The sequence below is a fragment of the Chionomys nivalis genome, chromosome 23 (assembly GCF_950005125.1).
Source record: "Chionomys nivalis chromosome 23, mChiNiv1.1, whole genome shotgun sequence".
Taxonomy (NCBI): Eukaryota; Metazoa; Chordata; class Mammalia; order Rodentia; family Cricetidae; genus Chionomys; species Chionomys nivalis.
Window position 1 is genome coordinate 1,894,453 of NC_080108.1, and position 15,562 is coordinate 1,910,014.

The window sequence follows — 15,562 nt, forward strand, 5'->3', positions numbered from 1 at the left end:
TCTCTCTCTCTCTCTCTCTCTCTCTCTCTCTCTCTCTCTCTCTCTCCCTCCCTCCCTCCCTCCCTCCCTCCCTCCCTCCCTCTCTCTCTCTCTCTCTCTCTCTCTCTCTCTCTCTCTCTCTCTCTCTCTCACACACACACACACACACACACACACACACATTAATGGCTCGAGACCCTTTTTTTAAACTTTTTTTTTAGTGGGAGGACGGAGACTTTGAGAGAAAATCCTCATCCACCCATTCTTACCAACTAACTCAGCGTGCACGCGCGCGCGCACACACACACACACACACACACACACACACACACACACACACACACACACACACACACACTCTCCGGCGACCTCCAGATGTTCCCAAGCCAGCGGCCATCTGCTGAGATTACCCGGCCGCCCAAAGGGGGAAGGCAGAGGGGGCAGGGATCCTGGTTGCAGGAAGCTGGGAGAATCTTAGTGGAGTGGGAGGGAACCGCGCACTTTTGAGACGCTCCCTAGGGTGGAACCCGTGCTCGGCGGGCGGGCGGGGGCTGGGCTGCGAGAGAGCCTTGCTAGACTTGCACTTTGACGACGCTCCCTGAGCCTCTTGGCGGCGAGCCCGGGCAGCCACTGGGTGCCCAGCGAGGGGAGCCCGGCGGCGGGCGGAGACTCGGGGCGGGACGTGCGGCGCGGAGAAAAGCGCCGGCCCACCGGCCAGCGCCGGGCCGCCTAGGTGAGCGTGCCGAGGCGACAGCTGTGGACCTGCCAGGTGGGTGCTGTCCCGTGGCGCAGCGAGATCGGCGTGCCTGGGGATGTCTGGAGCCTCGGACTCCAACCTCGCCGCCCCATCCCGTGGACGGGCGGGCGCGAGGGGCGGGTCCGGGTCCCGCCGAGGCCCCTCAACTTTTCCGGGACACCGGGCCACAGCCGCGCAGGGTCGGGGGAGGGGGAGCAGCAGGGGAGAGGGCTTTCAGGAGACAAAGACTCCGCCTGGGGGCCGTGGGCGTGGGCCGGCGCCTCCAGGGTCTTTGTAGGAACACGTGCATCTCACGGGAGTGGGTCTTTGGTGGATTTGGGTTCAGAAGCCAGCATCTGCCGGTGCCTTTGTGTGTGCGTGGCTTGGCACGGCTGTCTCGCGCCGGTATCCCCGCTCCGCAGCCTGGCGCTTGGTTGTGGGGACCGGTGGGCGCTCCGCGTGTGTCCGCATACGTGGTCTGAGCCTGTCGACGTGTCTGGGTTGGGTGACCGTGGGGCATGTATGCGCGCTCAGAGCCTGAGCCGCCCCGACTCTCCGCTTCCCCTGCTGTCCACCGTTTCCCCCCCTACTTGGCTTCAAACTTTTCTCCGGGTTCCTCCAGCAACGCCTGCTGGCAGCCCTCCTCTCTCTCTCTCTCACCTCCGGAGGTCCTTCGAGCAGCCAGGGAGTGGGATAGGATTGGTGGGTCGGGGGTGATCGGCAGTCCCTGGCGACTGGCCCGGGCCAGGATTGGGCGGAGCATGCTGGACACCCTCACAGGACCCTAGTAGGAGGAGGGAGGGACGCGGCTGGTCTGGGCTCCGGCCTGAGGCTGGAGACCCGGGAGTAGCGCGTTGCTGGCCGTTGTCTGCCCTGCGCCTCTGGGACAGAGTGAGTGTGGATGGAGGAACCTGGCAGCTTGGTTTCGAGTACCGCTGTGTGTTTATCCGGACTCCAGGGTTGAGGGGACCAAGCTTCCGATCCCATAGGTGAGAAAGGCCAAAGCTTGCTTGCATTCGGCCTGCTGGCGGCCCCTAACCCCGGATGGGCTCTGGGGAGAGGGGGGCCTTGCACACTTTCCACGGGATAGTCAGTGCCCCACGGTAGGGCAAGCCCGGTTGAGATCCGGTCCCTGTTAGGATGGGGGTAGGAACTCCTCGCAGCCTCTGGAGCAGAGCGCTCAGTGGTGGTTACCAACGTTGGGAGCTTAGCTGAGAGCAGCGCCCCCCTACACTTGGCCAGGCCAGAGGCGACTGACTCAAACTTAGATCTTTGCCCATGCTATCCTTTTGGATAAGTCTAGACTTACAAAGACCTCAGAGTGGGAGGGGCGCCGTCCTGCCTGGGCTTTTGATCCTGGGTGGCAAAGATAAGCCAAACACTTATTTTCCAGCCCTCCACCCCAATCTTTAACCAAGAACTTTGTCCAGTACTACGGCAAGGGGTCAGGGGGGTTGGGGAGAAGAGCAGGGAGAGACACAAGCTGGCCACAAACTTGGGAAAGAGGCAAGGATGGCCACTTTCCTTTTCGTTTCTAGTCCTTCCTCTTGAAAGAGGGAATACTGAGTGCCTTGTGATCACCCCCTTGTGATCCCAGAGCCTGGAAACTATTGTGTTCCCAGGCATTAATTTGTTCCTAGGAAGAGCTGGAATGTGTCTTGGGGAACTTGAGTTCACAGGACTCCCACCCACCCTGTTGCACTGACCCATGTAAAGGCCAACGCTGATGTTGCTTATCTTTACATGACAGACTGGTCAAGAGACAGAGTCCAGACCAGTCCTCTTAGTCATTACTTCTGGCCCAAAGCAGAAGCGATGTATCTGTTGGAATTCACCATCCTTTCTCAGGGCACCAAGCCTAGGAATTGGGGATAGTTCCTGAAGAGGTCTGGGCCCACCCTGGAAGTTCCAGGTTCCATAGGAGGGGCCACGGGAGGGACCTGGCAGAGCACATGATTCCACTTAGGGTTTTGAAGTTTTCCAATACACAGCCGAGCCAAGTAGAGCCTCCCACAGTACATGCAGGGCTCTGCACCTTCTGGAAGTGGTGCACACAGGTGGTTGCCTTTGTTTGTGGGGGGCAGGGCAGGGAGTCAAGGTTTGGGTGTTTAGGTATGGGAGTTACTCAGAGGCTCGGTAGGCGAGGCAGTGGCTGAATCATAGAGCATCAGTTTGGGCTGAAATGAACCTGTCTGCAGAGAACTCCTGGAGGAAAGGGTGGCCTTGATCAGTCTAAAGCCTGGCCCTGGCTTTCAGATGGTGCCGGAGTCTGCATGTCTTCCAGTCAGAAAGTCTGGGAGCTGTGTCCTTGCTCCATGGCTTCCTCCCTCTGTCTCCTGTCAGATTCTTAGTCTCCTTCAAATGGAGTTATGGATTGATAAGTTGTAGATGTTAAATAGCATAACAGATTATAAATGCACTAATAAATTGAGATGTGGTTTTGGGGTGTCTGATTGCGTTGTATGAACACAAGTGGAGGCAGAAATAGGGCTTGGGTCTCAATCTTACACCTGGTTTTACCACTAAGCCTAATTCTGAGTTCCAGGAGGCCCCGAAGCAGAAGGAGGCTTCTCTGCCCATGTCGTTTTATTCCTCTAGCCCCCCCTCCTCCACCATCCCCCCCCCATGCTAGTATCCACACTGGAACTGGACACTGGACACATTCCTCGACAGTCACAACCCAGTGAGCCTTTGTGGGGAGTGGATGAGAACCGGGTTAGGCTGGGAAGGCCTCACAGAACAGGTAGCTTCTGAGTCAAACAATTGAGAGTTTGTAGAAAACCAAAAAAGGAGGGGTGGGGCTTTGCCATCTTTGTCAAAAGAAATAGCCTCTGCAAAGGCAAAGGGCCCTGGGGAGTGACAGGCTTCTAGTCTGAGAGGCTGTCTTTGTGGAATGGGTTTTAGATGGGGCACCGCGGTGGGATCTTGATCTTCATTCGGAAGCTGTCTGTACTCCAGTGTCCAGCATGGCAGTGCAGTGGTTCGGAGCTGTAGCAGTGTTCAGAGGTGGAGGCCAGGGGCCAGGTGGCTACAGAGGTGTCCTGAGTTTGATCTAGGTAGGGTGAGGTGGCCACCCACCTTGAGGAAGAGGAGAGACACAGCGCCTTGCTTGCCTAGGAGTGACTGCTGTTTTGATGTCAGATTTCCTTTCGGTCATAGGTGGCACCATTGCTTCAGCCTCCTCTGGCCTTCATGACCTTCCCAGATCCCAGAGGAGCTTGGTCGTGGGCTCTGGATGGGACCCTGAGAGATTCCAAGGCCTCTCAGGATGGCTTTTGAGCTCTCCTTCCTGTGTGTCTTTAGCATCTCCTCCCTGACCCTGCAGTCACCCACAGAGGCGGGACTGAACATGCGCTGAGACCCACTGGTGCCGGCCGGCTAAGTTCTTGCTTCCCTAAGTAGTCGGAACAGGCCAGGCTGGGAGCAGCATGGGGCTCCGCTCTATGATGCAAGACCAGACTCGGTCCTCACAGTCTTTGGAAGCCTGCGAGGTTGCTACCCAGTCTGCAAAACCTTTCTTCTGCCCCGTGCAGCCTCTCCCTGTGTTCTCACGTGCGGTTTAGATTGGTGGGAGACTGGCAGTTTTCCCAAAGATCAGCTGGAAGGAGAAGGTAGCATCTGAGCCTTGTCTATATCCCTGCAGCTGGTACTCCTTGGGTGGGAGGGTGCTGAAGTTCCAGGCCCCACCTATAACTACAATGTCGTGAGGGAGGCCAGGTGCTCCGTTCAGAATACGTGGGTCCAGCTTTTCTCTCCTCACTGACTGTGAGACCCTGGACAAATCGTTGAACCTCTCTAGACTCTTTAAACAGCTATAAGACAAGTGCAGTGCCATCTAACTTCCTGGTTTTCACAGGGTGACTGAAGCTAACAGTTGAAGATGCCTGGGACAGGCTGAGGTGTTCTTTGGTGACAGCGTCACCGTCTGTGTGCCTGATATGTCTTTTAGACATTTTGGCTTGGTTGATTGGTCGCTTCTTTGTTTTGAAACAGGGTCTTAGTATAGAGCCCCAGCTGCTGTGGAACTTGCTGTGTGAACTAGGCTGGCCTTGAACTCTCGAACTCAGAGAGCTCCTCCTGCCGCTGTCTTTTGAGTTCTGGGGTTAAAGGCACCACCACACCCAGTCAGTACCTGGTGTATCTTAATATAGTACCTGATCCAGGGGGAAAAATAAAACATCCTACCCCCCTCCCTGCCCACAGAGTACTGGAAGGTAAACATGTCATTACAGTCCAGCTTTACCAGCTCTGAGCGCCTGTCCACACTGCCCGTTTCTAAGTGGAGGCCAAGGGTGGGTTTGGAGCTCACAGATCTAGGTCTGGTCCCTCTGTTACCTGGCTGAGTAGCGTGCTGCTGTTTGTGCAGTGGGGATAATAATCACCACGGTTAAGGGCTGTCGGGGAGCTGATGTGCTTGCCGTATCGATTCTGTAGAGAAAGCCAGCCCTGAAGGCTCTGAGTATGTCCCCAAAATTCTAATGTCCAGAGCTACGTGGTTGGAGGGCAGGACGCTTCTGAAATTTCTCCCTGTGGATGTCATGGCCGTCAGGATGCTAATGACTGAGGGGCAATGCCACGTCGGGTTGAGGAGCAGCCGGCTGATAGAAAACCCCGTCCTAGGTGGGTGTCGGGCACTGGGCCCACCCACAGTGATTCCCCAGCCCACCTGGCTCCTGCGCCAGAGGTTCCGTGTAGGCGTTAGCAAAAGCTAGAAAGTTTTGTAAGTCAGAAGTGCTATGGCACCCTGTACCAGGGCCTGGCAGGACTTCAGCCTCTAATCCCAGAGAGGTGTCTACAGAAGAGGAGGGTGTGTGGGGCCTCGCCAGCAGACCTGTGTCTGAGAGGTCAGTGTGAACCGTGGACCCGTGGGGTGCTTGGTTCTGTGTATAGGAACCTGGTAGAACACGAAGGATAAGTCATCACCTCCAGAAAGTTTAGAAAATCATGGCTGTTGGTGGCCGCCAGGGTCTAAGCATTTACAGAACAGGATACACCAGCACTGTATTTTCCCCAGCCATCACTTCTTGTCCCTGTGGGGGACTCTGAGGCTCCAGTGGGCAGGGCTGGATTCCCAGCTGGCTCTTGGTCTTGTAGCTGACCCACATGGCTTCTTGCTGGGTTTCTGTTGCTGCCTCCTGGCGCCCAGGTCTGACTTCGACCCCAGGTGAGGAAGGAAGCCTAGGTTAAGGAGGGGAGCGGCTCACATTTGATGTTTGAAATTTGAATTTTCTCATTTGCCTCTCAAGGAGGCCTATTGGTAGCCTGAGGTGCGAGAGGCCAGGAAGGAGGGGTGGTGGGAGACTGTGCGAACAGAGATGGCTTTGTTCCACCGGTCGGGCAGGGACGGGCGGGGAGATGTGTGTGATGCACGGGGCGGTGTGAGGTGGTGGGTTCCAGTTCCTGGGCCTTGCCCTCCTATTGTCTTTCCTTTGCATCCCCCTGGGCCTCGGGCATCCATCATCTCCAAGGGCGCTGCAGCTCAAGGGCCTGGAATTCCCTGCGTCTGTGGACGGCATGAACAACCCCGTGGGTGTGTTGGGGAAGTTGCTACCCAGATGACAGAGAGGGTTCATTCCTTTTGAGGATTCAGGCAGGGACGGGAGAAGGGCATCTCCAGCTTCCAGAGGTCTTCTGTCTGGGAGAAGATGATCTCGATCGTTTTGCAAACAATCCCGAGGACAGTCATGACAGATTCAGGATGTGATGTGGAGAGAGCCCCTTGGAGCCGCCAGACCCATCCTGTTCATGCCATTCATGCTTGGCCTCGTGGACCTTTAGTCATTGTGGACTTGACATGGTGGGCCCCCAATAGCTCATGGTTGGGCCTCACAGGGCCCGCCGTCTTCCAGGCTGGAGCTGTGTGAAGTATCTTGCCTTGTTCTGTTGATCTTTGACTGTCTTTTATGCGCAGAGCGAGGTTTGTAGAAAAGATCTCTGGACCAGAGGTCTCTCTGGCCCCCAGGCATCCTTGGTGGCCACCTGTCTGCATCACCTGCCTGAATGTCTGCATTGCGTTCTCTCCCAGAGTAGAGATCCCGGACTGGAGGCTGGGCTGCAGGCATGCTGGGACAGAGATGAGGGGATCAAACTGCTGGAAATGAAACTGCGAAAGTCTCAGAAACCTAAGCCTCCTGGGTTCGAGATGTTCATGGCGTTTGCTATGAATAGGGGCCCTAAGATTCTCATCCACTCACACCCTGACAAGGCTTAGCCCCATGGTCTGGGCTAGGATCAGTACTAAATCCCTCATTGTGAAGGTGGGAAACAGAGTTTCCTAGAGAGGAAAGGACTGGTGACCGCCACAGTCCAGGCGGGACAGTGACTGGATTTGTTGCCCCATTGTTATTTTACCAGCAAGTCCTGGATGGAGCGCGGTGAAGCGTGATGTGTGGGGGGAGTGCTCTCGGTCCCGCATCCAGCCTGGAGACACACAGCGGCTCACACTGTATAACCGTCAGTGCCTTGGCTGTACTGGGAATGTCTCCTGTAGGGGGACACAGAGTGCTTACGGCAGCTCTTGGAGGAACTGTCATCCACGCCCCCCCCCCCCCCCCCCCCGGGTCTCCATATCACATAGGTTGGCAAGTAAGTGACTCTGCATTCTTTAACCAGGGATGGGACAGTTGGTCTCACTGGGCAGACTATGTGAGAGCGGCTGGCTGTCACCTCCTGTTTCCCACTAAAGTTCCCCAGGGTCTAAGTACGACAGCAGGGGCCCTGGGAGATGTCCGTGGTGCGGCAGAGCAAGGCCCTGGCCTAGTGTGGGATTCTGCTTGTGCTCCTGTCCCCATTATCTTGCACGAGGACCTCTGCATCAGGGAAGGATGCGCTCGGCTCTTCATGGATACCGTGTGCGGGGCTTTGTGGACCTGTGTGAGGCTGGCAGGACAGACCTTGCCGTCCTGTGCAGAGCACAGGGCTGGTGCCTGGAGGAGAGAAACATCTGTGCTGCGTTTGCCCGGCCGGTTATATAAGCTAGAGTTCGGGAGAAGCAGCTTGGCATTCTGTGGACACATTGTATAACCACCTCTGGGAACCAAAGGGTAATCTCCGGACCCTTTGTGCTGTTTGTTTAAACCCCCAGGGAGGGTGGGTAAGAGCAGACCGCTTAGCTGGAGGGCAGGGTAGGGGTGGTGGTAATGAACACTTGAAGAGCTCCCTGGGTAACAAAAGGGGCCTGGAGCAACTTAATATTTTCCTCTTGGTGCAAACATTGGAACGCTCTGTCCTGCCTTGGCTGGGACCAGGCCCAGGATGCACCTGGGCAGGGTTTAATCCTCGAATTGGTCTCTATGAAAGGAAGGGGTGGATGAGAAGGGCCCCAGGGTGGAGTAGGAGAGAGGAGCCCAGCTGCACTTCTCTCTGGCCCAGGACAGAGCCAGGGTGCAGATCAAGTGTCTGCCCCGTTAAAGTTTCATGCAAGGCAGGCAGAGTTAACCAGCTGCTCCCCTGCCCCCAGTCTAGAAGGTGGGCAGATCCTCACCCCCTCCCACTTCACCCTATCTTCTTCCCTAGAGGCCCATGAAAGGGAGACAGGCAGGAGGGCAGGCCACCCAGTGAAGAGCCTTCTATCTCCTGAGTGACTGCCTAGCAGAGGAGGGGGCCACTTAGAGGTCCTCACTGCATAACCCTCTTGTGCGTGCCCATGCTAAAACCTCACAGCGGCACCTGTGCCGCAAGACTTTAACTAGACGTGAATGCAGACCTTGAGTGTGCCTGACCTATGCAACCCTTAGATGTGATAGCATACACATAGTGTCAGGCATATGTAATGACTTCTATTGTAATCTCACAGAAGGAACTGAGGTCGAGGGGTGGGTCTGTGGGTTGAGCTGCAGCATCAGTGAGGGATGTCCCTCCTGGACTCTGCCCTGCTTCCCACCAGGCCTGTTGGAGGCAAGAGACTGAGGCAGAAGAACTGAGCAGGCCTAGGTGTAATTCAAGCCCTGTTTTGTGCTAGTTTGTTGGCAAGGTCCTTGTTCTTCCTGAGCCCCATTTCTTCTGCACAGTGGGGTAACAAGCCAGTTGCCTTTTGCGGTTAAAGGGGGAGGGGACAGAGAGGTCAGCCAGCTGTTAGCTGGGTAGGGCACAGGCAGGAAAGCAGGGGTTTAGGGTGATGGGTGTCCCGCGATCATCTCTGGGAGTTTAGACACCGGGTCTCCAAGAGGGGAAGATGCTAAGGTGGGAGGTATAAGGGAAGTCACTGCAGGAGGAGTGGGCTCATTCCCTGCCGTTGACAGAAAAGGATCCTGGCTCTTGTGTCTACTCCACCTCGCACCACCATGCTTAGCTGCATCCAGCCTGCTCCACCTTGCTTAGCTGCATCCATGCCTGCTCCACCATGCTTAGCTGCATCCATGCCTGCTCCACCTTGCCTAGCTGCATCCATGCCTGCTCCACCATGCTTAGCTGCATCCATGCCTGCTCTACCATGCTTAGCTGCATCCATGCCTGCTCCACCTGGCACCACCATGCTTAACTGCATCTATGCCTGCTCCACCTGGCACCGCCTTGCTTAGCTGCATCCATGCCTGCTCCACCTGGCACCACCATGCTTTGCTGCATCCATGCCTGCTCCACCATGCTTAGCTGCATCCATGCCTGCTCCACCTGGCACCGCCTTGCTTAGCTGCATCCATGTGTGCTCCACCTGGCACCACCATGCTTAGCTGCATCCAGGCTTGCTCCAGCCCTTCAAGGCTCAGTTCTCTCTTGTCATATCGAGACAGGACCCCACCTTGTAGATGGTTGTGAGGGTTGGAGGAGACCGTGCCCTGAGGTGGCCAACCCAGCGCCCAGCCTGTGGCATCTTTTCGGTCAAAGCTAATGAAGCCCCCTAACTTGGCCCCTGTACTGTGCACGCCTTTCCGGCATACCTGGGTCTCCAGCAGCATCACGGCAAGATGTCCGGGTACCCTCCCTTCAACCAGAGCAGGCCGCTTGCATCTGATGCTCCCAACTGAAGATCTGTACCCCTGACCTAACCCCTTTAACCTTGCAGGTGTGAAGATTGAGGCCAGAAAAAAAGATGATCAGGGTAGGAGTTAGGAGTGTTCAGGAGCTGGGATGCGTCAACCTTACAGGGCAGGATGAGCGTGTCTGGCACATTCACCCCTTACCCGTGGCTCTCTTTCCAGGTGCCGCCATGTGGTGCTCCCTGTTCCTGCTGCTCCTGGCTGTCGGCGGAGTGCGGACCACCCGGCCGTGCTTTCCCGGGTGCCAGTGTGAGGAGGAGACTTTCGGCCTCTTTGACAGCTTTAGCCTGACTCGGGTGGACTGCAGCAGCTTGGGCCCCCACATTGTGCCTGTGCCCATCCCTCTGGACACAGCCCACCTGGACCTGTCTTCCAACCGGCTGGAGACGGTGAATGAGTCGGTGCTGGGGGGGCCGGGCTATACCACGCTGGCAGGCCTGGATCTCAGTCACAATCTCCTCACCAGCATCGCACCCACTGCCTTCTCCCGCCTGCGCTACCTGGAGTCTCTCGACCTCAGCCACAACGGCCTGGCAGCCCTGCCGGCTGAGGTTTTCACTACCACCTCCCTGAGTGATGTCAACCTCAGCCATAACCGACTACGGGAAGTCTCCATATCTGCCTTCTCCACCCACAGCCAGGGCCGGGCACTGCACGTGGATCTGTCCCACAACCTTATCCACCGCCTGCTCCCCCATCAGCCCCGGGTCAGCCTGTCTGCACCTACCATTCAGAGCCTAAACCTGGCCTGGAACCGGCTCCGCGCCGTGCCTGATCTCCGAGACCTGCCCCTGCGTTACCTCAGCCTGGATGGGAACCCCCTGACTGCCATCAACCCAGGTGCCTTCATGGGGCTGGCGGGCCTCACCCACCTGTCCCTGGCCAGCCTACAGAGTGCCCTCCAGTTAGTACCCCATGGCTTCCGGGAGCTCCCGGGCCTGCAGGTCCTGGACTTGTCAGGCAACCCCACGCTCAAGTGGGCAGGAGCCGAGGTGTTTTCAGGCCTGGGCTTGCTGCAGGAACTAGACCTGTCAGGTACCAGTCTGGTACCCCTACCTGAGAAGCTGCTCCATCATCTCCCTGCTTTACAGAGTGTCAGTGTGGGCCAAGATGTGCAGTGCCGGCGCCTGGTGCGGGAGGGTGCCTATCCCCGGCAGCCTGGCTCCAGCCCTAAGGTAGTCCTACACTGTGGAGACACGCAGGAGTTTGCTGCCAGGGGCCCAGACATCTTGTGACAAATGGCATGGCCTGGGGCCACTGGAAAGACTGTCGTCCTGTGCTCGCTCAGGTCCCAGCTAACTTATATTTTAATGTGCCAATGCCTGTGGGGGTCCACAGGTCTGTGTGGCAGCATCTCAGTAAAGCTGTGGGCCGGGGATAGCGTTCCTACCTGGAGCCTATAACCAGTAGCAAAATCTACCCATTTGTCTCAGTGGCTCACTTCCCAGAACTGTGAGCAGAGGGACATTGTTGCCAACCAGACTCTGGTCCCTTCCCGAGCCCCTGCCCTAGTTGTCCCTAAGTGCCTTCCCTTTGGTCCAGGCTGACCTGACCCGTGGCGTGAGAGCGTGGGTGGGCGCCACCGTTGCAAATGCTGACTCGGGTCGTCTGACTGAGGGTTCCTTTGAGCACAGTATCTCCTCACATCGTCTGTGCTCTGGGCCTGTGAGGCCAGCTTTTTCCCCATTCCCATGGAATCCTGGGTAGACTCTTAATTATATAGAAAGATTTAGAGAGAAAATCAAATCTGGCCTCCTCGGAGGACAGATGGGAATAAGGGACCGGGAGCAGCAAACATGCTCACCTGAGGTCTTTAGAGGCGTGGAGAGCCCAGCCTCCTGCTGAGGTTGGGGGCTGTGTACTTTCCTCTCTGATATCCATCCCTCCGTCTTGCTGGGCACCCTATTACCTTGTCCATGCTCTATCTCCTCACGCCCAGCAGCAGCGACAAGGTCATGGGGATGGGACTCTAGGTCCAGTGGCCAGTTTATGATACGAGCAAAGTCAGTCTGCCCTTCAGAGCCTCAGAAGCTCGGGACACACCAGTCCCAAGCCCGTCAGTTTCTCAGGTGGGGGCCCCCTAGCATCAAGACTGGAAAGGTACAGATTCTCCCCAGAGACCCTGCCTCAAGATGCTTCCTGAGAAGTCCGTGGAATTGTCCTCCAGGAGGGGGGCAGACAGACAGGGTTTCCCCTTCCCGTTGTGTTTCTCCCCGGGGTCACATCTCAGATCTCCAGCCCTGGGTCCCTTCCTTTGTCTTCTTCATCTTGTCATTGCCTTTTCTTCAACTGTTACCTTTAACCCCACCTCTGCTGGCCGGGGATGGAAATGAAGAGAAACGGATTTGTTCACTTTTGTAAGACTCTTCGGGGCTCGTGTTGGGGGTGCTGGGAAGAAGCCAGCTATCGGTGACCACATGGGCACTGGGGCTGGCCCCGGAGATGCCCACGAGGCAGTGAGAGCTCTGTCTTCCCACACTAGCTCCGCCCAGCCCCTGAGTGGTCCTTGGTTTAATAAATACATAGAAGAATGCTTTTCGTCCCATCATTGCACCGGAATTTGCTGACGATCGCTGGACCAGGACTGGGGCTACGAGGACAAGCTAGACCCCACCTTGGGCAGCTTGTTCTCCCTAAAAGGCCAAGAGTCTTCCAGATTTGGGTGTGTATGACGACATACGGAAGGCAGGTATGTGGGTGGGCTAACCCTCGCGTTGTAGCCTACACGCTGTTCACTTTCTACACCCCCATCCATGTTACCCACTTCCGTCCACCGTCTGTGCATCGTCAGCCGTGAGGCCCTGGCACACACCCTTGTCTCGGTTCCGGCTGTAGCTGTGGAACACTGTCCTTACCCTGTCCCTCAACTCTCTCTCATCTAGGACATCCAGGTCCTAACGTGCCTTAGAAGCTTTTCCAAAGTCTCCCTCAGCTCCCTCTTGTCAGCTTTGGCCGTCACGGGCCTTGAGTTGCTGTGGACCCTAACTCCTGTTTGCACATTTCAGTGACCGCACACTTGACTGACAGCTCACTTCTGGCTCCTTAGAGGCTTTGGGTTGTCGGCAGGTTGGTTCTTGTGACTGGCCAGTCTAGAGAGGTATCCACCACTGTCGTCAGCACGGACAGCCGTCTGTTGCTGATACTACAATGCCAGGCACTGCGCTGAGCTGCAAAGTATAACCCCTGGGGTCTCTGACCTGGGGGTCAAAGTTTAAACTGTGTGGAGGATCAGAACATCTCAGGAGAGGTAGACCAGAACTTAGGAAAGGTCATGGTTCAGCGGCACAGAGTCCAGGATTTGGGGGGGGGGGGGTCAATGGCACAAAGTCCTGGGTTTCTTGTTAATAAATCTCCCATGGCGACTGCGTTGGCAAGAATATCTATCTAACTCCCTGGATGGATGCCCGTTGTTGGAGTGTTCTGGACTCTGCAGAAAGAGCTGAGGAGGAAGGGTCCCGGTCCCTGTATTTCCTCAGGTGGGGTAGAGGAAACCTCATAAAAAAAAAAAAAAAAAAAAAAAAAAAAAAAAAAAACTTTTTTAAAAAAGCCACATAAAAAAATTAAAGATAGGGACCAGGCCTAGATGTGGGATTGGGTTGGGGGTAGGGAAAGATCTCAGCACTCGGGTTGCAACCGGAGCAGGGAAGCTGGTGGTGCACACCGGTGATGCTGGCACTCCTGAAGCAGAGCCAGGATCATGGTTGTCGTGATGGTCTGGGGCAGCCAGGTTGGAGGTGAGCCTGCGCTGCATTAGACAAAACAAAAAAACAAACAAACAAAAAAAAACCCAACAAGCTGGTCGGTGGTGGCACATGCCTTTAATCCCAGCACTCAGGAGGCAGAAGCAGGTGGATCTCTGTGAGTTCGAGGCCAGCCTGGTCTACAAGGTGAGTTCCAGGGCAGCCAAGGCTACACAGAGAAACCCTGTCTTGAAAAACCAAACCCAAAAACGGGCCAGGGATGGAGGCTCTGGGGTGAGGATGGGGACACAGAGGGGGCGGCCTCGCCCTGTGACCTGAGACATCAGAACATTCTCTATTTAGCCTCTTGCCTGCCTTAGACCAAAGCCTCACGGGTAGTGCTTCTGGCGCGACACCTGGCCCACAGCGCCACCTGGTGGTCACACACCCCGGGTCGGAGCCGGCAGGCAGAACAAGTCCTGAAAAGCTGTTTTCTGCTTCCCACCATTCAGAAACACTTACAGGGTCTTACTCTCCTTCCAGAGATCCTGGCACCTAGGAGGAGGGCTTCAGAATATTTGCTCTCCAGTTTCATGCCAAGATTCTGTTTTGAATTGATAGGATTCATCACGAAAGATCCTGGATTCATCACAAACCAACTGTGTGACTTACCTAAGCCTGAAAAATGAGAATGAAAATACCTCTGTCCACAAGAGGGAATCAAGTCACATTTGTGTAGGATCAAAAACTGTGCCGGTCACAAAATAAGGTGCCCCAGAAGTGCCGTTTGTTCTCTCCTTACCACACCGAGTACTTTTATCACCGCATAGACGAGGAAACCAGCCCAGGGCTGGCTTCCTCTGTCGGGTACCATCATTCCCTCCTTGTCTGTCACTGCTCCTGAGTGGGACCACTGCACTCTGAGAGTCCAAGAGAAGAAACACCCAAAGCCACTAGATTGAAGCTGTTTCTCTGTTGCAAATGAATCGGGGAGATCATACAGCTCTCAGTGGATCCCATCAGACAATTGAGTTTAGACCCTAGAGCAGAAAAGGCCAAGGTCAAAGTTACAGACATTTTCCCCAGGCCCCTTTTCACAGATGTGAGACTGAAGGCTCTTAAGTGCAGACTCAGGCGCCAGGGTTCTGTGCCACAGCAGGAGTCGGCTTCTATGTCACAGGAGGGGCCAGGGTTGTGTGTCTCAGCAGGAGCCAGGGTTCTGTGCCGCAGGAGGTGCCAGGGTTCTGTGCCGCAGCAGGTGCCAGAGTTCTGTGCCTCAGCAGGTGCCAAGGTTCTGTGTCTCAGGAGGTACCACGGTTCCATGCTGCAGCAGGTGCCAGGGTTCTGCGCCGCAGCAGGAGCCAGGGTTCCGTGCCACAGCAGATGCCAGATTTCTTGCCACAGCAGATGCCAGATTTCTTGCCACAGCATGTGCCAGGGTTCTGTGCCGCAGGAGCCAGGGTTCCGTGCCGCATCAGGTGCCAGGGTTCCGTGCCGCATCAGGTGCCAGGGTTCCGTGTCTCAGCAGGAGCCAGAGTTCCGAGTCTCAGCAGGAGCCAGGGTTCTGTGTCTCAGCTGGTGCCCGGGTTCTGTGTCTCAGGAGGTTCCAGGGTTCTGTGTCTCAGCAGATGCCAGGGTTCCGTGTATCATAGAACTGCCTCCGCAATCTGGGACACAAAGTGCAATGGGCACGTGGGTCTGTTGTTCAGAGTGTTTAAGAACTTCAAGATGGCAAGGAAAGAGCTGAAAAGCAAGCCCAGGACCCCCCTAAGGTCCCATGATCTGTGAAGCCACCTTCCTGGGCTCTGATCGCTTCATTAGTAGGAAAGCTAAGGGCGTGCCTAGTCCTGGGGAGCATGAGAGAACGGGATCTGGTTCAGAGACCCCATTGGAACCTTCTGAATAGGAATTCCCCTCTCGGTGTGGCCACAACCCCCCACCCCGCTTCCTCCATACTGCCATGGCCAAAATGTTCTCAGAAAGAATAGCAGAGGCAGAAACTCCCAAGCGCCGTCAGACCAGTCCACAGGCTGCTCATTTGGACAAGACCCAAGGATGTAAAAGGCAGAGGCCTTGATACTGTGTGAAGTCCATCACACCTGGTTCTCTTCAGGGGTGGTGTCAAGGACGGTAGAGGTCATCAGAGGCTAACGGGACCTAGCCCATCAGAGTCGACATTCCTTCCTGGTTAA

General features: G+C 56.0%; 1 protein-coding gene across 2 annotated transcripts; it reads left to right on the forward strand.

Moving 5' to 3' along the window:
- Positions 1 to 638: 638 nt before the first annotated feature.
- Tsku (tsukushi, small leucine rich proteoglycan) lies at positions 639 to 12,211 on the forward strand. 2 transcript variants are annotated; one of them, XM_057756169.1, is made up of 2 exons: positions 639 to 748; positions 9,853 to 12,211. In XM_057756169.1, the coding sequence occupies exon 2, from the start codon at positions 9,861 to 9,863 to the stop codon at positions 10,923 to 10,925; it is 1,065 nt and encodes a 354-aa protein (XP_057612152.1). In that variant the 5' UTR covers positions 639 to 748; positions 9,853 to 9,860; the 3' UTR covers positions 10,926 to 12,211. The 2 variants fall into 2 exon arrangements, with proteins under 2 accessions (XP_057612152.1, XP_057612153.1); XM_057756170.1 differs by lacking the exon at positions 639 to 748 and adding an exon at positions 1,597 to 1,704.
- Positions 12,212 to 15,562: the final 3,351 nt, after the last annotated feature.

Excerpts from the sequence above, each read along its gene's own strand:
- Tsku (XM_057756169.1), top strand. The coding sequence starts at position 9,861 with ATGTGGTGCTCCCTGTTCCTGCTGCTCCTGGCTGTCGGCGGAGTGCGG.